Source organism: Vicia villosa, unplaced genomic scaffold, assembly GCF_029867415.1.
Source record: "Vicia villosa cultivar HV-30 ecotype Madison, WI unplaced genomic scaffold, Vvil1.0 ctg.001404F_1_1, whole genome shotgun sequence".
Lineage (NCBI taxonomy): Eukaryota > Viridiplantae > Streptophyta > Magnoliopsida > Fabales > Fabaceae > Vicia > Vicia villosa.
The window spans coordinates 137,585-160,942 of NW_026705605.1; the positions used below are offsets into that span (position 1 = coordinate 137,585).

The window sequence follows — 23,358 nt, forward strand, 5'->3', positions numbered from 1 at the left end:
ATTACCTCAGTGAATGCATGACCTGACTGAATGATGTTTATTTATTATCAATTGTGGCACCCTTATTTCATGTACTATGAATAATTGTTTTAAATTTCCGCGGGGTTAGTAAGGGGTGTTACAATAGTGGTATGAGAGCATAGTTGGTCGTTATGACCAGAGTCTTAGTGTCAGTTTTGCTTTCCTGTGTATGCGACTAGTAAGAGTTAACTGTCGATACTTCTGCTCTGATTAAATTGGTTGTGATTTAAGCAGAACAATGGCTGGAAGAGGAGGATGAAACGATGATGCTATCGCTAAGGCCCTGGGCATGATTGCTGGTGTGCTGGGAGGAAATGCCAATGGAGCTGTGATTGGTGCTGACAGGCAGTTGAACAGTTTTCAGAGGAACAATCCTCCATTGTTCAAGGGAACGCATGATCCTGAAGGTGCTCATAAGTGGCTTAAGGAAGTCGAGAGAATCTTCAGAGTCATCAATTGTGCTGAGGATCTGAAGGTGAGATATGGTACTCACATGCTGTCTAAAGAAGCTGACGACTGGTGGATGACTACCAGGACTGAACTGGAAGCTGATGGTGTGGCAATTTCTTGGGCTGTGTTCAAGAGGGAATTTTTGAGAAGGTACTTTCCTGAAGACGTAAGAGGTCGAAAGGAAATTGAATTTTTGGAATTGGTTCAAGGAAGCATGACAGTGCCAGAGTATGCTTCGAAGTTCGTTGAGTTGGCAAAGTACTACGTTCACTACAACAACGATGAAGCTAGTGAATTCTCGAAATGCATCAAGTTCGAGAACGGTCTCCGTGATGAGATTAAGCAGGGTATCAGATATCAGAGAATCCGGAGATTTGTAGACTTGGTGTACTGTAGTAGGATCTTCGAGGAAGATAATCTCAAGCTGAAGTCATCTCACTCTCACGAGTTAGTTGACAGAAAAGGGAAGAAGCCTATGGATAAGGGTAAGCCATATGGTAGAGGTAATCCAAAGACTGGTGGTTGGAAGAAGCCTAGTGGGGGAGACTCCAGTGCTTTTGTCAGGTGCTATAACTGTGGTGAAGTCGGGCACCGTAGGAATGAGTGCAAGCTGAATCAGAAGAAGTGCTTCAAGTGTGAAGAAGTGGGTCATGTTGCCGCTGATTGTAAGAAGAAGATTGTGACTTGTTACAATTGTGGTGAAGAGGGTCACATTAGCCCACAGTGTCCTAAACCGAAGAAGAACCAAGCTGGAGGAAAGGTCTTTGCTTTGTCTGGATCAGAAACCACTCCGGAGGATAGATTAATTAAAGGTACGTGTTTTATTCATGGCACACCTTTAGTTGCGATTATTGATACTGGAGCAACTCATTCTTTTATTTCTTTGGATTGTGCTAAGAGGTTGAATTTGGAAATATCTGAAATAAATGGAAGCATGGTTATTGATACTCCGGCGTCGGGTTCAGTAACTACTTCGTCTGCATGCTTGAATTGTCCGGTTGATATTTTTGGTAGGGAATTCGGAATGGACTTAGTGTGCCTTCCGTTGAAACAACTCGATGTAATCCTGGGGATGAACAGGTTAGAATTTAACCGTATTCACATCAACTGTTTTTCGAAGACAGTAATCTTTCCTGGAGAAGTTCATTCTGATGATCTGGAGATGACGGTTAGACAAGTGGATGAAGCTATCAAGGATGGTGCCACAGTGTTTATGTTATACATAGTCGCTTAATTAATTGTTTTTATATAAACTGAATCTCTCGATAAATTTAAGCACTCACTACTACTATGAATGTTAACTCAATGACTACACAGAGTAGTCAATCTCGGATAGCGCCACGAACCGACCGACCCTAAAAAATGGGTTAGTCGGATGACAGTTATTTGATTTTTTTTGGATATATTACTTGAATAATAACTATAAACATTTGAAGTGCATAAGGAAGAGCAATGTTATTTCTCTAAAATTATGATTGACATGGATTTTGGTAAAACTAACTTGGCAGCAACATGTTGAAAAAGATGTTTCAACTTACAGACTCAACATGTCGAACGCGATGTCCTAACCAGAAGTATAAGACATCTGGTCTGTCATTGTTTACAGTTTGGATGCAGTTGCTTACTTACATTTTATTGAACATTCTATGAATATTAATAGATCATATGTGATGTCCAAGACTGATGAATCAGAGACTTTGTTGGTTTATTCTGTTTTCTAAAGGTTGAGACATTTTAGGAATGTTGAGACATTTTAAGAAACTCTAGATTGAAGACCTGTTTTTATGGAGAAGATTGTGCCGACTTTTAGCAGCCTCCTTGCTGCGTTTTTGAAGCCCAAATTCAGTCCAGATGTGTGCTTTAAATAGATTGTCACTAACCTAGTTTTAGTGTGGAACGGAGAGTGTGTTAGTTTTTCATTGTTTCAGGTTTTGAGCATTCTTGTCAATTGTGAGCCTATATAATATCATCTTGATAGAAGAGTAGGACTGTCTCTTTTGAGTTGTAAGTTTTGTCATTCATTCATAAGTTTTTAAGCATTAAATGATTGTGTGCCACTCAAGTATCTTTTGATGCATTGAGTTGACTGTGTGTTGCTTGTTTATCAAGATATTATTCTTGATCGAAGCTTTTAAGCAAGATCAAGTATTGTTCTTGATTGAGGGGTTTCTTAATCAAGTATTATTTTGTATTTGAAGACTTAGGTGAAAGGTTGTCAATATCAGTAACTTGGACTGAGACTGTGAGACATCAGTGCGGTGATTGGGAGTAAGGGGGTTTCTCATATCTAGGAAGTTCCTAGGTTGAAGTTGCACTTGGTAGGTATTAAGTGAGAAGGCAGTAAATCAGAGGTTGTTTACATAGGACTTCGAATTAATACTGTTGATAGTGGATTTCCTTCCTATCTTGGTAGCCCCCAGAGTAGGTATTGTTGTATATCGAACTAGGTAAATAATTGTGTGTGTTCAATTACTTTTCAGCACCTTTAAATTGTATTTAACTTGCCATTGTATGTTGTTCAGATATTAGTGTCTCGACATCACTTAGAACATCTGAGATCTAAATACAAGAATTTCAAACAAAGTGCAGAAGGCAAAAACATCGGTGAAGAAAGGATAGGCTTGAGTCTCAACTTAAATATGATTGAAAGTAGATATGTCTAAGGTAGATGACCTACAACCATTTAACCATCAAAATTTTATGCCTTAATGTGTTTATGTGGCCAGGCTCAATTCTCTCGATTGTTATATGTTTATAGGCGGTGAAGAGTTTGTAACTGATGAGAAAAATTGTTGTCAAATCTTAGCAGATCTAAAAAATGTATCGTTCTTAACCTTAGGATGAAAATTTTGAAAGAAGGAAGTGCATCTAGACTGACATCGCGTGCTAAAGAATACAATGAATGTAACTAATTTTCATTTACTTGTAATTTTGATAGTTTTGGGCCACAGAGTATGTTCCTAGTCCTATAATGTAATCTTAATCATTTGTGGGTCGTGAGTAATATGTGAATTTTCTTCTTGCATCTTACCATTCGTTTTCTTATGTCTTGTTAACTTTTTTATGCTTGCTTAACCTTATAATTCATGTTCATGCTCATTAAGCTTTCCAAAGAGGGATGTATTGTTCAAACTCTTTATGATTTCCAAACTGGGACATAATCAACAAAGTATTCATGTTAGTAGATTATTTTATGACTTTTAGTTTCGATTTCCATTTCGTAATCAAACATCTAAGAACTTTCTTTTTTAAACTCTCATTTAGAATAATCTTACTCAATATTTTTATTTTTTCACAATGTGTATGAATCATATTTGCAAAAATATTCATACTCTTGTATGAGAGTTTTGATTTTTGGAATGTTTTACATTAGTTGTCCTCTTGTGGGTGACTTTTAATATATCCCATATTTCTTTGTAATATTAGTAATGAGATGTGCAGAAATATTCATCAATTCCCAATTAAGATAACAAATATTATGTGTCTTCTAATCATACCATACTTTCTTGTTTTTATGTTTTGTCCCTTCAGTTTTTGGTTTGTAAATAACTTGCCATTCACTTTCTTCAGAGGATGATGTGTTGGGATTTCCCTAACCCTATATTGTACACAATGATGTTGGAAAAGAATTTGAGACAAAATAAGAGTTTATGTTACGTGAACATATGCTTAAATAGGTTTGTGCGGAAGCTGCTAAATTAGGTTTTAGGATAATCATCAAGAGGACTGATTCTAATAAAAGATTGATATTTACTAAGATGAGAAGTGAAAGAAGTGGTCAATATGAAGAACCTATCTAAAAGTTAGACATTTAATATGTTATGCGGTGTACATAACCATGGATTGGATTGCAAGTCAGTCAGTCATATTATTGAGAGTCTTTTAAATTTTGAAGAGAAGAAAATTGTTTATAAGATGACAATGAACATAGTTTAACCCAAAACTATATTCCCAAATTTGAAACAAAAAAGTTTTGATAATGTCTCAAATATTGTTAAAATTGTTGGATGAATATTATTATGTGTCATACCCCAAAATTTTCCCTCCTAATTTTATTTCTATTGACTGAAACTTTGCATTCATGCGCACATTTCCATTAAGACATTAACATATCTTTGCATTCATTCAAAAAGTATATGTGTTCATCATGCGCATTTTTATTCAGTTAATATTGATTTATGCCTATTTTTCTAAAAAAAAAATTTTGTTTTCATTCTTTTATTCGATTTGAATCGAATTTTAAAAAGATAGTATTACTAACTCATGTTATCTAGTTTTGTTATATTTTTTTTTTTTAGGTGAGGTGCAAATGCCAAAAAGAATTTTCAAGGTCCATTATCTATTCTTATGTAAAGCCCAATAAGGACCTCTAAACCCATGTTCACATTTTTACTCTTTTATTTACATTCATTTAAATTTTGTTCAATTAAATGGCAAAATAAATTAAATGAAAAATGAGATAAGTAAATAAAATTTTATGGTTTTAGTCTCTATCATCCAAAGGCCCCAAGAATTGTACATGAATGTCTAGAACGTGAAAAAAGGGCAGGAAATAGAATGGAACTAAGAATGGTAAGTTTTGAATCAATTCCAAATCAAATCTCCATCTCAATCCAATCAAAGATTTGATCCATGTTTATAAACCTAATTCACACCACTATAAAAGGGAGGACACGATCAGACCCTAGGGGGCAGAATAGGAGACCAACTCAAAACTCAAAGAAATTCAAGAAAACCTTGAATTCGGTGGGAGAGATTGGAGTAGATTCGAAGCTTTCTGAGGCTTCAAACGTGTTCCCTTAACGTTCCTGGAGCTACATCGATCATCATATTCGATTAACAAACCAAGAACAGAGCCCTGTCGCTCACGGTTTGGACCTTTTTTTCAATTTTTGATTCCGCGATTTCATGCATCATGGATGATTTTTAAATACATATTATTGTTTATCATAATGCTGTGAATGATCCTGGAGAATTAATTGTGTTTTCATGACTGTATAAGCAAATCACCATTGATGAGGGCTAGGGTTTCGTTTTAGGTTTTTTCGATGCAGGTTAAATTGGGCCGAATTAGAACCGTGGTCGAACTCGCGAGGTCGAACCGTGATGAACCATGGCTTCGCCTTGAGTTTATATGGCATATACCATGATTTTGATGTTGCAGGACTTACAGCCACACCGGAAAAACCGTAGGCAAAAGGTCTTTGATTTTTTCAGAAAATCCAACGAGGAAGACGAGTTGGGAAGCGCGCGTTTGGTATATTTAAAAAAGTCGTTTTTCCTATATGTTATTCTTGTTTCAGTTTATTTTCAACTAACATTAGTGGTGCAGTTGGCTGAAGCGCATGGATATGTATCAGCAGTGAGTAGGTTCGATCCCTCCCTGTGACATTATTTTTGCACACTATTTCTTTGGTTGATATCACTTGCAGATCCAGTGTGACGAGAGTATACACGCGCATGGTGCGCCATCAGCCAACAGCCCTAGGATTTCTCCCATTGTAGATCCAACGTCTCTCAACGCAAGCTCACCGTAGACCATCGGGCTCCCACCACACTGGATCATAAGTTAAGATTTCCAGAATTTTTTTTATTTTTAATTATACAGCCTATTTATTTAATTTATAATATATATATATTTATTGTTTTAAATTCTTTTTTGTCCTCTAATAAAATAAAAGCTATTATATTTTTATTATAAATATTTATTTATTTATTTATTTTATTTAATTTTCTTATTTATTTATTTAATTATATTTGATTAATTATATTTTATTTATTCAAAACTCTAAAAAATTCCTAAAAATTATTTTTCACTCAATTTTTGCCTCGGTTTAATTAATTAGGTCGCAAGACCAATAATTAATTAAATCGATTTATCATTATATCTCATTTGAATTTTAATCAGGATTGATTCTACACTGAAGAATTCTTTTGCTATGCCTTTTTCAGGGTTACCAACAGGGTTTCTCCCGATAACGCGCCACGTCGAATTCAAAAGCTAAGTCCCGATTCAACCCTTATTATTTTGATTCTTTTTGTTTATCTTCCCTATTTTTATAATTAGGGTTTATTATTAAATGTCAATGAACTGCCTATACACTCACGCCTGGTTATTTCTTCTTTCAGTTCTCAATGGTCAGAGTCAATGCTTTAGGCAAACCTTTGCCCATTAACCCTGTCAGAGTAAATGCCAAGCTAAGTGCCCTTTCTCTATTTTACTTTTAATTTCATTAGTCTATTTTTTATGATTAATAAAGTTCGCCTTCGAACCTGATAATGCACTCACCCCTTTCTGTTTGTTCTTCCTTTTCCAATTTTCAGGGTCATCCAATCAGTCAAAGCTCGAATGTTCGGTAACCCTGAAATTCATCTTCTTTATTTTCTTTTAATTATTACTTGTGTCAGACCTATTGCTTAATCATCCCGCTGGTTTCAATTCCCCTCTCCTCCGCTGGTTGCAATTTCCCTTCCCCGTTACTGTTACTTTAATTGCTAATATTAGTTGTTGTGGTTAGTAATTTTAGGGAGTGCAACTCTGAATTGAATTAATTACTAATATTAGTTGCTGTGGTTAGTAATTTTAGGGAGTGCAACTCTGAATTGAATTAGAATCACCTAATTACAAGATAATATAATTGAATATAATCACGTGATTGCTGCACCCACGCACTCTTTTGGGGTAACCTCTATGTTGCCTTGTTGCCTGTTGCCTGTTGCCTTGTGTTTTTGCAGAATAAGCCACGTCCCTCGAATATGAGGATACCTCAGCCATGTTGCCTCGAATACTAAAGGTCACACGACCCTAATGATGCTGCCTTCGATACACAAATGACCTCGACCCTCGGATGTTGCCTACGGAAAAAGGTTGAGGTATCTTCTGGTTGCCTAACGAAAAATGGCTTATTCTGATCCTTGCCTCAGACTACCTGCCCTTCTATGGCATGGGACAGTCTTATGGCAAAGGATGCTTCGACGACCCTTCAACCTCCAAACGAAAGGCTTCCTGCCCTCTTATGGCAAGGATAGACCCTTTCATTCTGAAAGGCTAAAAAGAGACCTATCATCTGAGTTTAAGGTAATTGCCCCTAATTGCCTTGCAATGCTCAAACCTTTTTATTATATTCTTTCTCATAATTTTTCAAAAGGGCAACGCTTATTCACAAGCTAAAGTCCCTATCTCTTTCATCTACCTTTTTTCTAAACAAACGAGCAAGCAAAGCAATTAAGAGCCCATGGAAAACCATGGATGCAAAGGGTGCCTTACACCTTCCCTTTGCATAAATTACCCCCCGAACTTAGATTTCTTAAAAGGTTTTTTTCTGTTTCTTTTTGCCTTTCTGATTTAGTTTGGATAAAATAAAAGTCGGTGGCGACTCTTGCTTACCGCGACATTTCGATCGATAAAGTCAGTTCACCGTATTACATTATGTTTCTAGGTATAGAGTGTGAGGATGGAAAATCTATTCAATATATATTTTGGACAAACCTGAACCCATCAAGGTTTTTAACACATTTAACATTGTATTGATAAGGGATTAAATGTATAAGACCAATAGTTAAATGATAAGGGAGGCATGTCGGATGGATCCCAAGAGAACAAGTCGACGTTCCTAATGAGTTGGTCGACTAGATCCCGCTTTTCTTCTTTGGAAAACGAGGTGCCTATCTTTATCACTTGGTGATCCAAAAAGACTTATTCGAACTTCCTTCGGGTCCTCTATGGGAGTGAGCCACTCATTATCGACGCCTAGTCTGGGATCTCAACTATCGGTGTTTGCATCTAACGTTTCAGGGAGTGGGACTGCCCCAAGAGCAATTTCTTGCCTTCACATCGCCAGGTTGCTCCGATAACATTCTTGGGCGCTTTTCTAGTTTCCTTGAACTGTCTCGAATCTCCCATTGGGTATCGGGTATTTCACGATCAAGTATTGGGTTGATATAATCGTCCCTGACACAATGATGTTTAGTATGCCAAATATCAATTTACAGGGCGATAAAGCGTCCATTATGAGTTATTTGACCCCAACTGCCTTGGATTCTGATCACAAGACGCAAGTTGTCTCTAGGGTTACGTGGCCCTTTACATGCACATGTCCGCCTAACAAACCTACTAGGGAACCTTGGAATGCCTTGATGTTTCTAGGATCGAGTTGGAGTTTTTGGAAGGTATTCTAGAATGGGATGTCGGTTGACCTTCTAGGATCTATCAAGACTAACTTGACACCCTAGTTACTATGTCGCTATCGTGAGGGATGGTTGTGATGGAGTCACTTCTAGATAAAGTGATGATAACTCTGGTTCTCTCTGCTCGGCTTTGGGGAATCTTAGGGATATTACGTTTGCAGTCATCACTTGTCGGACATATTTTCTCTAGGAGGAGTTAGAAGCTCCTCCGTCGGTGAAACCTTCAGCTATGGTGTTAACCACAAAGTCTGGATCTTTGTTAGCCATTTTTTAGGGAAGGTGGTGAAAATGGAAATGATGGTGAAAGGTGTAGCCTAGGTTAATTTTATAGGGGGCCGTGGTGGCCGCCACTATACTTGTCAAAAAGTACATGATGCGTGGCACCCCTATGTAGGTAGGGGTGGCCAGAGACTTTAGGTATATTTTTGTGGTTTCGGATTGCTCTCGGTGGTGAGAGGCCTTGTGTGATGGTGTTTACGGTGATGAGAGAACTTGTGTGATAGTGTTTACAGTGATGAAAGAGCAAATTCACGTGAGGTGGAAAGCTTTGTAGCTTTTAGGGATATATCATGTGTATTACAATTTGTTCATTCTCATGTTGGGGGTGAAATATTTATCGAGGCTCTTGGGCCTGGAGTTATGATTTTATTGGGAGTGATAATCGTCCACTTAGTTACAATGGTGGAACGTTGAATTCCTACATCCTAAGGAAACGCGAATGAGCTTGTTGACCCTAACTTCTCTCTATCTGAAACACGTATTTTCTCCCATTTCTCATGACTAGGTGAGCATAAAGCGTTTAGGGCGAGGTTGTCCCACAATTACGAGCGATAAATGGGTGTCACCCATTATTGGCGGTTGTAATCCCCCCTAATAAATCTTTACAAATATATCACTACAAAATCAAATAAAATATTATTCTAAAGCGGTAAAAATTAAATGATTGAGGTATTGGGATTCTTCGTATCACTTTTGTTTTTTAACCAAATAGTTTAATATGATTTATTAAATAAATTTAGAAATATGTCAACAAGTTGAGATGGCCGAGTTGGTCTAAGGCGCCAGATTAAGGTTCTGGTCCGAAAGGGCGTGGGTTCAAATCCCACTCTCAACATTATTTTTCTTCCAATTTTTACACAACTTTTTCATCTCGACTTTTGCTCTTAACATTTTGATTATAAAAATTTTAATATGACCATTTAAATCAGAAATTTTTCCATAATATTTTTGGAAATTATGTATACTAGAAATTTTTCCATTAAAATTTTGTGTTTCATATATAAAATTATCGGTGTTGGAGTTTTCGTGCCGCATCCTGATGTCTGTGTCAAAGTCTGCATTTCATAGATAAATAACATTTTTATTTGTTCAATCATAGTTCTCTATTTTGCTATGCTATAAAACTAATTAAAGATAGTATGAGAAATTCAAATACCTCAGGCTTTCATATATTCCAGCTGCATTTGTTATTTGCGTTATCATCATGTGTAGTCCGTGTACAAAAGCTTACTCCTTCCTTATCCAAAGGCTGCATTCAATAGAGATATTATAAGCCTCAATTGATAATATTCTGCAAGAAAATTTGTTTCTAACGTTCAATGCTACATCTCTAAAAGCACTAACTCACGAATATCTATAAAAATTAACAACATTGTCACCTACCTTGCCGAATAAACAGGTTGAGTTAAAAGCTAAAAATCAAGAAAGAGAGAATGAAAAATCATCTACGAGGTTTCAAATAGCTTCTTTATTCTTATGTTTCTCATTAAATATTGTGTTCATAGATTTAGAACTAGTAAAATATACAAAGTCAGAACCTATTTAAATAATTGTCGATAGATTCTGCGAATTTTCGCTTCACACTAACCAATTTTTTCAGGCTAATATTGGATTGTTCCATATAAAAATGTTCATGGAACAACCTTTCTAAACGAGTCTAATCATTAATGGAATGTGCATGGAGTATAGTGAACCATGTAAAAGCATTTTTTTTGTAAAAGAATTGGAAAAATATTTCATCCTCAAATTTTCATTGTTTGCAATATCTCCCGCTTCAATCAAATATCGAGCGATGTGTTCGACTGTGAATTCACTAGTTCACTAGCAAATTTAGTGAACTTGGAGACTTTCCAACCCCTTGGGAGTTCCGTCTGCTATACGTACTCTGATTGTGGAAATACGTAGTTTGGCCTTTGCAAGCCAACATTCACACAATTTCGCGCCATTATCTTTTTAACCAGGGTTGCAAGATTATTTTCACCCATCAGATTGTCTGGTCGAACTTGATTGATCACTTGGTTGGCATCTTGATTTCTATTAACTACAACAATTGACAGGTATTCGACTTCCATAGGCCTCGATTGTTCATGGGGCACAAATTGTTGGCCCTGGTTAACCGTGTTTTCCCCAAGAATTATTACTTCATTTTGAATATACCTAGTCACTAGGATTGTATGGTTGGTCGAACTTGCGCCTGAAGTCAGTCATTTGAGTTTCTAGTTGTTGATAATTATGATTCGTGTTTTGATTCAAAGAGTTAAATATTGTGCCTATGTGTTGGGTAAGCAAGTTAACCATATCATGGCTACTTTTATTAATTTGTTGTCTTAACACGGTTGCTGAATTTGTGGTGAAAGTTGGCATTGCTTGGAAAGAGAAACTCATTCCCAAGGGTTGGAAGTTTCGACCAGAATTATTTACGTTCAGTCACGATCCTTTTAGTGGCAAATATGCAGTCGCCGCATTGTCAGCAAACGTCGATACATTCATATGCAAACCTCTGCCATTACTGATGTTGGAATGCCTTGAAGCTGTTGGGGTCGAGCTGGAGTTTCTATAAGGTGTTCTAAAATAAGGTGTCACGTTAGCTTCCGGGGTCTATCTAGACTCGCTTGATACCCCAGTTACTGTGTTGCACAGTGATGATCATGGCGTAGTTATCGTGAGGGGGGATACTGATGGTGTCACTTCTAGATAAAGTGATGATGACCCCAGGTTCTCTTTGCTCGGCTTTGGAGAATTATGTGGATATTATGTTCATAGTCAGCACCTTCTTGACATATTTCCTCTGGGAGAAGCTGGAACATTTTTTTTATCGGTGAATCCACTAACCATGGTGATAACCACGAAGTCTGGATCTCTATTATCCATTTTCGAGGGAAGGTGGTGAAAATGGAAGTGATGACGGAAGGTGTAGCTTCGGTTAATTTTATTGGAGTCCCGCGGTGGGCGTCATTGTACTTGTAAAAAAAACATAATGTATGGAACCCCTATGTGGGTAGTAGTGGCTAGAGGCTTTAGGTATTTTTCAGTGGTTAGGGGTTGCTCATTGTGGTGAGAGACCCAGTGTGGTGGTGTTTATGGTGATGAGAGAGTAAGTTCGTGTAAGGTGAAAAGCTTTGGAGCTTTTGGAGGAATATCGTGTGTATTACGATTAGTCCCTTCTTAAGCTAGGGATGAGATGTTTATATAGGCTATTGGTCCTGGAGTTAGGGTTTTTTTGGAAGTGATAATTGTCCACTTAGTTACAGAGATGGAACATTGAATCCCTACTTCCTATGGAGACATGAATTATCCTATTTACAGTTATTTCTCACTTACCAAGACACGTATTTTCTCACGTTTTTCGTGACTAGACGAGTAGGGAGTGCTTAAGGCGAGGTTGTTCCCAATTGCGAGCGGTAGATGGATGTCATTCCTTATTGGCGTTGCAATCCCCCTAATAGGCATTTAAAAATATATCACTACAAAATCAAACAAAATATTATTCTAAAGAAGTAAATATTAAATGATTGAGGTATTTGGATTTTTCCTATCACTATTGTTTTTTAACCAAATAATTTTAAATAATTTATTAAATCAAATGAGTATTTTGAAAACAAGTTGAGATGGCCGAGTTAGTCTAAGGCGCCAGATTAAGGTTCTGGTCCGAAAGGGCGTGGGTTCAAATCCCACTCTCAACATTATTTTTCTTTTTTTTATGTATTCCATTTCAAAGGCTAATATGATTTCAACATGTTTTTTCTAGCTTCAGTCAACTTCATTTGTTGTCCCTATACTTCTCAAAGATAATATTATTTCAAATCCAAATCTAATTATTTGTAGTCCATATTTTGTTCTTCTCTTCTTTATTTAAATGATTCTAATCATTTTTAGTCCTTATTTTGTTCTTCTCTTCTTTATTTACGTGATTCGAAGATGAGTGATCAACCAATATATGAGATATCTTATGATTGTGAAGTCCAAGTATTACCTTATTCAAACATCCAACTCCAACCTTCCATGACTTTGCTCCAAGTTCAAACAGATAGTTATCCTTTTTAAAGGTGGTTATAGGTTAACTTTCACCCAAAAAGTTGCACTCCTTTCACATTATAATTCTTTTCATCTCGACTTTTTGTTCTTAACATTTTAGTTTTAAAAATATTTAATATGAATATTCAAATCAGAAATTTATCCATAATAGTTTTGAATTCGCTTACAATTATGAAATTATCCAAGCCGGATCATGTCGTATTCCGATGTCTGTGTAGAGTTTGTACTTCATAGATAAAATATATTTTTATTTGTTCAATCACAGTTCTCTACTTTGCTATAATGTAAAACTAGTTAAAGAAATAATACAACAACATAATCAAACAGTTCCCAATTTTTTTCTCGTGGCATTTACATCAAAAGTTTAGAAATACAATATGAGGCCTGATTTACATGACCTACACACAAAAAATACTACCAAAACCAAAATGTAAAGTATCTATAATCCCACATTATGCTCTATAAAATTAACATCAATCTAGAAGTAAGAAAAAGTAACCAAAATCAAAAGCAAGAATCCAGGTAATGATATGGATGTCTCTTATTATACTGTAGTAAGCTAGCCTAAGTCTTGTCCCATATTCCAATATACAAACGCTCATCACCATGACTTATCGAAACTCCGGAGATTTTGCCAAAGAAATTAATCTCTTGAATTTTCTTGTAATTCGACTTAAGTTATAGACATGCACGAAATCAACAAGTTCGGCAACGGTCATGTACTGTACTTCTGAAGAAAACTGAATTGACTTGCTTGCCCCGAGGTTGTTCTTGAGAATGGCGATTGGAGATGACACGTTTCTGGAACCCCATACTTTGCATGTCTTGTCTTGATTCCTGATTATGAATGTGTGGCCGTTAGGATGCCATGTAGATGCGAACGAGTAATCTTGATGGTCGGTCAAAGTTGCGACGATCTGTAAAATATTAAACAAGTCTCAAACATGTTTATCAGAAGCCTTTTCTCTTCCGCATAGGACGTTTCATTTGTATTTAGAAATGTTAAACATATTTGGATTCACTTATTGAAATTTATCTAGTGACTAAAGCACTTGTGAGACTGTTTAGAAAAATTACAACTGATAAGTCCATAAGTTGTTTACGACTTATTTCTATAAGCTCTCCAAGATCATTTATAAAACAAATTCACTTTTTTTTATGTTAGGGAAATAAAATATCTTATACATAGTTGCTTAAATGATAATTCTTATACTATATACGAAGATGCGAATGAGCTTGTTGACCCTAACTTCTCTCTGACCGAAACACGTATTTTCTCATGTTTCTCATGACTAGGCGAGCAGAGAGCATTTAGGGTGAGGTTGTCCCCCAATTGTAAGCGGTAGATAGGTGTCACCCATTATTGGCAGTTGTAGTCCCCCTAATAAATCTTTTAAAATATATCACTACAAAATCAAACAAATATTATTCTAAAGAAGTAAAAATTAAATGATTGAGGTATTTGGATTCTTCCTATAACTATTGTTTTTTAACAAAAGTGTTTTATATAATTTATTATATCAAATTAGAATTTTGACAACAAGTTGAGATGGCCGAGTTGGTCTAAGGCGCCAGATTAAGGTTCTGGTCCGAAAGGGCGTGGGTTCAAATCCCACTCTCAACATTATTTTTCTTTTTTATATATGATATATCTTATGGTTGTGAAGTCCAAATATTACCTTATTCAAACATCCAACTCCACCCTTCCATGACTTTGCTCCAAGTTCAAACAGATAATTATCCTTTTTGTAGGTTAACTTTCACCCAAAAAGTTTCACTCCTTTCACATTACAATTCTTTTCATCGCAACTTTTATTCTTAACATTTTAGTTTTAAACATTTTAATATGAACATTCAACTCAGAAATTTGTTCATAGTAGTTTTGAAAATTATGTATATTAGAAATTTCTACATTAAAACTTTCGGTTTCAGTTATGAAAGTATTAGTGTTGGAATGTCGTCTTAATGTCTATAAACAATATTTTATTTGTTCAATCATAGTTCTCTATTTTACTATAATATCAAACTATTTTATTAAATGATTACACAGCATAACCAAACAATTCCCAATTTTTTTTCTGGTGCCATTTACATCAAAAGTTTAGAAATACAACATGAGGCCTGATTTACATGACCTACACACAAAAAATACTACCAAAACCAAAATGTAAAGTATCTATAATCCCACATTATCCTCTATAAAATTAACATCAATCCAAAAGTAAGAAAAAGTAACCAAAATCAAAAGCAAGAATCTAGATAATGATATGGGTGTCTCTTATTATACTGTAGCAAGCTAGCATAAGTCCTGTCCCATATTCCAATATACATACACTCATCATCAGGACTTATCGAAACTCCGGAGATTTCGCCAAAGAAATCGATCTCTTGACTCTTCTCGTAATTCGACTTAGTGTTATAGACATGCACGAAATCAGCAGGTTCAGCAACGGCCATGTACTGTCCGTCTGAAGAAAACCGGATCGACCGGCTCGCACCGAGGTTGTTCTTGAGAATGGCGATTGGTGATGACACGTTTCTGGCGTCCCATACTCTGCAAGTTTTGTCTTGATTCCCGGTTGCAAATGCGTAGCCGTTGGGATGCCATGCAGATGCAAACGAGTAATCTTGATGGCCGGTTAGAGTTGCGACGGTCTAAAAAATATTAAACAAATTTCAAAAATGTTAATAAGAAGCTTCTTATGCATATTTGGATTCACTTATTGAAATTTATCTACCGACCTAAACAACTGTTTGGGAGAACTTACAGCTGACAAGTCCATAAGTTATTTTCTATAGCGGCTACCCGTTACTTAGATAATAGCGGCCGCTATAGTGTTCTATATCGCTAAGGCTCTTCCAATAGCGGCCGGCCTTGGCTCCGCTCCGCTATAGCGAGATAGCGCCGCTATTGACTAAACCTCAATAAAAAAAATTACAATAAATGGAAGAGAGAGGAACCATGTACCTTCCCATTTTGAGGATCCACCAGCAGTCCATCTAAGTTGTCCCCCACAACAGTCATTAGTTTACGGTCAGGGCTGATCGATGTGTGCTGCGTCAAGAGCAAATATTTCGGAATCAAGACGGCATATGTGAAATTGAAATCAGAACTATTTTTTAAAAGCCACGTGAAATATCAAATCAATGGTTAGAGAGTGTTTACATTCACGGGCCAAGGGAATTGCAGGTGATTCAAAAGCTGAAACTTTTCGATATCATATTCTCTAACGCCGGAATCGTTATTAGCAGCTATAAAATGAGTTGCACCACTACAAAAGTTTCCATGTCAGACATCATTCCAAATTAAGAAAAATAAAGTCAGATACAGATAGTATGAGAAATACCTCAGGCTTTCGTATATATCAACTGCGTTTGTTATAGCATTATCATCATGTGTAGTCCGCGTGCAAAAGCTTACTCCTTCCTTATCCAGACGCTGCATTCAACATAGATATTATAAGCTGCAATCGATAATATTCTACAAGATTTGTTCCTAACATTCAACACTACCTCTCTAAAAAATACTACTCACAAATATCCAACCTTGACGACCTATAATATAAGTTCTGACAAAAATGTGCCCCTTATTAGTAACAGTGAATGTAATAAATAATATAGATCTCGAGATCCCACATCGAGTAGAGATATAGTCGAAGTGGTCTTCATAAGGCTTAGATAATCCACGCCTATTTAACTCAGTTTTATTAATTGTGAATAGCGGAAATAGAGGATTATTAAAACACCGTTGTGAAATAATCTTATAACGGCTATTTGACAACATTTGGTACTAAAAAGTGTGTATAGCAAAACAACAGCAGTTTGTCCAAATTCTGCAATTTCTGCTAAGCTATAGCAGTTTAGCGCCGCTGTACGGCTAATTTGAGCTTCGCTCAAATTTTTAGTGGCACTAAAGGTTACCGTAGTTCTAACGGGGGTGGTACGAATAACTTAGAACTTGGGCCAATAAAAGTTCTAAGATAGTTTTTGTTACCATCGTAGAATTTTAATTCATTCCTTGTTAAGATTGTTTTGGCCATATTTTTAAGAAGTATGTTTTCATGAGTGCGAGACTACAGGTCCAGACTCAAACATACTATTAGATAAATGCAAAGGACGACACGTCAATCACAATATTTTCTTAATATAACTCATCACAAGGGAAAATATTTTGTTATTGCGAGATATGAGAAGCATTGTAACAATCAGATTAAAAATAATAAAATTAGCAACATTTCCGCTTACCTTGCCGAATAAACTGGTTGGATTAAAAGCTAAATTCGAGAAAGAGAAAATGGAAAGAAAAAAAAATCAATTACGAGCTTTGAAATAGCTTCTTTTTTCTTATGTTTCTCATAAATATTGAGTAAATAGGTTTAGTACTAATTAAATATATGAAGTTTGAAACTATTTTGTACCAATTGTTTTAATTGTCAGATTTTGTTTTAATGGAAAACATACAAAACGGGCAATTTTCGACAAACAAATAAAAGCAATCTTATGAAGTATCAGAAGCCGAACAAAAAAACATGCAATAACGTGATAAGGCACAAATCTTGTGGACTTACCTTACAAGTAAGCTCTCCTTGGAAGCCACCAGCAACAAGAAAATTATCCTTAACAGCCAACGTGCTAATCTGTGTCTGGGAAAATCCTTCCAGCTGATTTCCTGCACATCTCTATAAGACCAAACAAATATAACATTAATTCTAACTTGCGTATTTTCTCAAATGAACCATGTTAACTTTTCCGTTTTCATTAATCACATGTATATTGAACAACTTCAGAAATTCTGGACTTCTAAACAAGTCTTGCGTCTATCAGAGCTATAGCCGCTATTTGACAACACTTCGTACTAAATTTCATATCGTGAAACAATAATGGTTTGTTAAAATTCGGCTACGTCAAATTGCTACAGTGCCTCTATTTAATACCTCTTTCTTTATAGATGGACAAGATTTTGCAAGAGACTCGACCATTACCTCGGTAGGAGCTATATGCCCGGAAAAGTTTATAATCTCGGACAAGTTGCCACTTAATGATGACCAGTGCATAATCGAGTAGTTAGAGACAAGGTATACATCATGTTTTGAAGTAGCCCATACCAAGTTTCTCAGCTGCATTCCGCAAAAAAATAAAATAGTAAGTCATCGGGCTTGAAAATTATATAAACGGAAAGATAATGATTGTCTTTATAGTAAACAAAACAATACTAAATGCTCGTCATTCAAAAAAGACTAATAACCTGTGTTATCAATACCAAATTATGGAAAAAAAAAGAGGAATGCAGAAAATCCGCTATGTGAAATACTGGACAGCATTGCGGGAAAATAGCGAAAGTCATACATACCAATTAAAATAAGTCAATAATATATAAAATAATGCATGCTGCATATAAATTAAAAAGGGAACGGAGACAAAGCATAACTTGCATATTTATCAACTCACCGACTCTTCAGTTTTTCTATTTTAAAAATAGTTCATGCACAGCATACACGTTGACTCTTCAGTTTTATTAATTAAAAACCCTAAAATTATAATTTTCCCGCAGGTTTTATTAAATGATCCGTTACCGTGAAAATGGCCGCGACAACGGTACCAAATACCGATACCGTTATTCATCATTTTTAGGATGAAAAATAAATTGTGGTTAATTCACACCACAACGACCGCAATCAGTTTTGCAACACTTGTGGAGACCGAAATCACGAAAGCCTTTACACGATTGCGACCATTATTTAAAACCTTCTACATCTGCTAACTAAAACTTGTATAGCAGCCACTATTGCCCGAATAGGAAAATTACAATAGCATCGCAATTTTCATAGCCAATTCAACAAAAACCGCTACACTATTATAGTAGCCGCTATTGCCCAATTAGGCAAATTATGATAGCATCGCAATTTTCATAGCCAATTCAACAAAAACCGCTACACTATTATAGTAGCCGCTATTGCCCAATTAGGCAAATTATGATGGCATCGCAATTTTCATAGCCAATTCAACAAAAACTGCTACACTATTGTCACTATTATATTAGACAACATAGTAACCTAGGAAATCATTCAGTGCAAGCTGCATAAAAAAAAATAAAAAATAAAATCAACAAACCTGAAAATGAAGGATGGTAGGCTTAACCACCCTTGTATTGTAGAAGAACTCATAGTATTTGTCCTCCTTCTCCACTTGCTTGCAATCCTAGAACACCAAACAAAGAAACACAAACTTTTTCAGTATCAAAACATTTATCAAACAAACTCAACCCAGTTTTGCCATTCGCAAATCACGGAAAATATAAGTTTGTCTGAATCATCTTATGCTACAAACAATATAACACCGCAATAGCAGCAATTTTACAACCCTACACCAGGGTCGTCTTTGAGGGTATACAAGGCAGCCTACAACACAGAGCCTCAAACTTTTTCATGATTAAGCTATGTTAAAAAGGGCCTTCATACACATATTCTTCGGTTAAATATGGTCTCTTAAAAAAATTCACGACTCAACTAAAGCTAACATCAGTTTCTTACACAGGGCCTCTTAAAAATTTGAGACGTCTCTGCCCTACACTTTGTACTAAATAACGTGATTATCACGGAACAATACCGATTTGTTCAAATTCAGTTTAGCTATAATATATCCACTATTAACAACACTGCCTCAAACACAAACAATACACAAAACAAAAAAAACAAACAAAACCTTGTCTGCTGTCTCTCCAGATGTGAGAATGTTCTCAAAATTCCTATACTGTTCAAGCCTAGTCAACCTATAACTCTCTCTAGTAATATTCAACATCTCCCATGGAATCCCTTGAATATCCTTCCCCTTCCTTGCTTGTGCAGCTGATGTATCAGTCACCTTAGTAAGCTGTTCCAATCAAAATCATCAATTTCAAAACCAAAAACAAAAACCAAAATTGACACAAAAATCATGAAATTCAAAAGGGGAAAAATCAAAATTAAAAAAAAAAAAAAACCATTTCATATTCATCAAGAGCAACATCATCATCAGCACCAGCACCAGCATCAACACCATCAAGTTGTTCATGATTATCTACATCATCAAGAAATTCATCTTCAGCCGAATGAAAATCATGGTGATAGGACATGGGTTTTGGTGTGTGAGCGTGAATTGAAGCTCAAGTTCGAAACTTGGTTTGGTTTTGAGTGTGAATTTTGGAAGAAAGGTAAAGAAAAGAACCTCTCTCACTCTCTCACACACACACTCTTGTTAATTATGATTAATTAATGGAAAAGATGAAATTAATGATGATTAGTGTGTGTGAATTCTCTATGGCCCACAAAATGATAATATGGCCACGTGGAGATGTAATCTTGTTTTTTCTTATTTCTTGGGCTTGAATTTTTTTTAAGTACCTAAGAGCATCTCCAATGGTGTAACCCATTTTTGGGTTCTTTATGGGTCCCACTAGCCACATCATCTTAAAATAATTTTTCTAATTTTTATTTTAATTGTATAATTCTAAAAAGTTATTATTGGGCCCACAACTTTACCTCATAAACTAATTTGATTGGGTACCACAATTTTTTCATAGTTGCATTGCAATGCAATGGTACTATGATGTGGCATGTCTAGGTGGAGAACTCAAAAGAAAATACCACCATTGAAGATGCTCTAAGTAGTGTTGCTTTGACTCACACTAAACTCAATTATGTTTACTCATTAGAAAGTTCCTTTTTTTTGGTTTTTATAAATAAACTCTACAAGGGTTTAACTTTAAAAAAAAATGATAGAGATGAAAAAATATCTATAAGAATAAGCAAAGTCACTTGCCGTGATAATGGGACGGGTTTAACTCATCTTCACGTATCAGTGATTGAGTTTTCTCTTGTATCATTCACGTAAATTGTAATTAAAAATTGAGTTTTTTCCACATCCGCCTCCGCACCTAATTATATTTGTTTTTTGTTAGAATTGGGTTAAGGTGACCTAATTTGATTGGGTTCGAATTTTTCTGTCATACCTAAAAGTCACTTAACGATAATTAATTAATGACGTACATGCTTATATAGTACTTCTTTTACTTCTTAATATAAAACAAAATTGTCTTTTTTAGATTTAATAAATAGTCAATGTATCTAATCGATATAATAGGTCAGATACATTAATTATTTAATAATTCAAAAAATAAATTTTTTTCTTAGATTAAAAAATTAATTTTCATAACATTCTCCTTTATTTGGATGTTTTTCGAAATATTTCTCATTAAAACCTTCTTAAAAAAATTTAATTGAAAGAAATAAAAATTTAATTGAAAGAAATAAAAATTTAATAGAAAGAAATAAAGTAAATAAAAAAGTACAATATTCTTTTGTTAGAACTATCATATTGAAAAGTTTATCAAGAAAATATGATGGAAAAAACCCACGATAAAGGAACAAAAATTGAAGTTTGTATTTGTTTCTCTTCTAAGAAAACAATCTCAGACAACAATATATTCTTGAAAAGTTTTGATTCCATATAACTTTGTAAAAGGATTTGTATGTCTTCTTTATTATAACCTTCTATAAAATAAATTGCATATGATTTTATTCTCTTTCAATTTTTGCAATGACTTTTTGATTAAAAAATCCACATATCTTTTGAATTGTTTGAATCAAGACACTTATTGCAATCAGGATCGTCTCAAATAATTTAGAAATTATAATATAATTTTAAAATTAGTTCTCTAATGAAAAGATGTACAAAAAATTTATTAAAAAAAAAGTCTTTTTTTATTTAAATGGTAAACAACGTCAATTTTTCTCACAGACTAAAAAAATAAAAGAATGACTTAGAAATATTTCGATAGAAAATTTACTCGTTAAAACATGAATTTTGTTGTGCTTTTCTATTTCTAGAGAGTCGTTATTTATAAAAAAAAAAAAATTTTGTAATAAGGAGGGCCCAAGCCTAAGAAAAAGAAAGCTACAACAACACCACCCTAGGTGTGGAAAAACCACTTAAATCATCCTCTAAAGACTTGAAATAAAATCAGGAGCATCTTGAAAAATCTGGATTCCTTCCTTCAACTTTTACTAACTCGTCCGCGCAACGGTTCGTCTCCCTAAAAGTATAGACCAAGTCCACTACATCATGCTTCGCCATTAAAAGTTTAATATGATTAATCAAAGTCAATGTCGCTTTCATATTCGTTGCAGCCATATTAATTGCGTCAATCACTTTCTTGAAATCGACGTTAATCTTTACATTTGAATAACCATAAGAAGTTGTAAGTTTGAGGCCCTCAAACATTCCTAAATCTCAATCATTAATGCAATACACTTGCCAATGAGCTTGGAGAAGCCACAGATCCATTTACCATAAGCATCGCGAATAACTCCCCCGCAACCGCTAATACCACCATTACCACAAGCTCCATCAACATTAAGCTTAACAAAGTTCTCTCTATGAGGTAACCATTGTATCATATTAATTGAGTGGTTTCTCTCCATGACAGTTTTGTGCATACTCATTGCCATGGAATGTCCATGCATTCTATCTTCAATATTAGCACCTCTATTGAAAGGTCCTGCATAATTGTCCACATGGACTTCCTTAATATGTCAATTACATATATTATGACAACCAATGGCCCAGATATTTTGACATTTCCGTACACTGTTTTTTTTATATATATAATATTAGTATTTTATTCCAATTTGCGTGTTATATTTAGTTTATATCAAGCACTGTTTACATTAAGCATTTTCATTTAATAGAGAGTAAGGGTATTATGGGATTTTCGTTGGAGGTTCTCCCTATATGTGGGTCTACAAAGAAATTTCTAGATTTAATAAATGACAGACTTTTTTTGATTGAGCTATACAAAATTTAGATTCTAATTGTAAGGACTAAGTCCTATTTTTTTATCGGACATGCCGAACTGACCAACATGAGCTAACTCATTTTGACGGTTGTTCCTAAATTCCATTTCTGTAAAATAGTTATAAACACTAATTCATTTAGTGCAATTCAAAAGTAATATAACTCCCCTGCTAAATAGGCATAAATACTAAGCCATTTTAAATATAGTATCACTCCAATGCAAAAATTATTCCGTACTAAAATTAAAATGGATGTTACTTTGAAGATGACCACCATAAGCTTTTTACGTAATGGCTATGGTTTTTTTATAATCAAAGGGGGTCTTATAAAATTGTTAGCATTCAGACGCTCGAATCAATTATAAGTGAGGTGGAACTTTGCAAGTATGAATGTGAAGATATTTAGAAGTGAATTAGACCATCTCTAGTGGGAGATTTTTGGCTTGGTTCGCCAGCCTGAAATTACAAAATCCATAGGTTCATCACTGGAGGAGGGAAATAATTTTAACAAGTGGCACGGCCCTTGCATTACAATGCAATGTACTTTTGTAATGTC

General features: G+C 35.1%; 1 protein-coding gene and 3 non-coding genes across 4 annotated transcripts; 3 read left to right on the top strand and 1 right to left on the bottom strand.

Annotated features, from left to right (window-relative positions):
• The first annotated feature begins 9,691 nt into the window (after window positions 1-9,691).
• On the top strand, window positions 9,692-9,772 carry TRNAL-AAG (transfer RNA leucine (anticodon AAG)). The gene has a single exon. It is a non-coding gene; the product is annotated as a tRNA-Leu (tRNA).
• Window positions 9,773-12,539: 2,767 nt separating this feature from the next.
• On the top strand, window positions 12,540-12,620 carry TRNAL-AAG (transfer RNA leucine (anticodon AAG)). The gene has a single exon. It is a non-coding gene; the product is annotated as a tRNA-Leu (tRNA).
• Window positions 12,621-14,515: 1,895 nt separating this feature from the next.
• TRNAL-AAG (transfer RNA leucine (anticodon AAG)) lies at window positions 14,516-14,596 on the top strand. Its single transcript has one exon. It is a non-coding gene; the product is annotated as a tRNA-Leu (tRNA).
• Window positions 14,597-15,024: 428 nt separating this feature from the next.
• LOC131634973 (uncharacterized WD repeat-containing protein C2A9.03-like) lies at window positions 15,025-20,213 on the bottom strand. Its single transcript, XM_058905597.1, has 9 exons — window positions 19,952-20,213; window positions 19,675-19,842; window positions 19,084-19,170; window positions 17,955-18,089; window positions 17,541-17,651; window positions 16,320-16,411; window positions 16,139-16,244; window positions 15,941-16,027; window positions 15,025-15,627 (listed from the first exon to the last, which is right to left on the bottom strand). The coding sequence occupies exons 1-9, from the start codon at window positions 20,081-20,083 to the stop codon at window positions 15,214-15,216; spliced, it is 1,332 nt and encodes a 443-aa protein (XP_058761580.1). The 5' UTR covers window positions 20,084-20,213; the 3' UTR covers window positions 15,025-15,213.
• Between the last annotated feature and the right edge of the window lie 3,145 nt (window positions 20,214-23,358).

Coding starts and splice junctions, on each gene's coding strand:
- LOC131634973 (XM_058905597.1), bottom strand. CDS start 20,083: ATGTCCTATCACCATGATTTTCATTCGGCTGAAGATGAATTTCTTGAT. Junction 19,171..19,674: donor CTGGAGAGACAGCAGACAAG/GTTTTGTTTGTT, acceptor TTGGTGTTCTAG/GATTGCAAGCAAGTGGAGAA. Junction 16,028..16,138: donor AATTCCCTTGGCCCGTGAAT/GTAAACACTCTC, acceptor CTCTTGACGCAG/CACACATCGATCAGCCCTGA.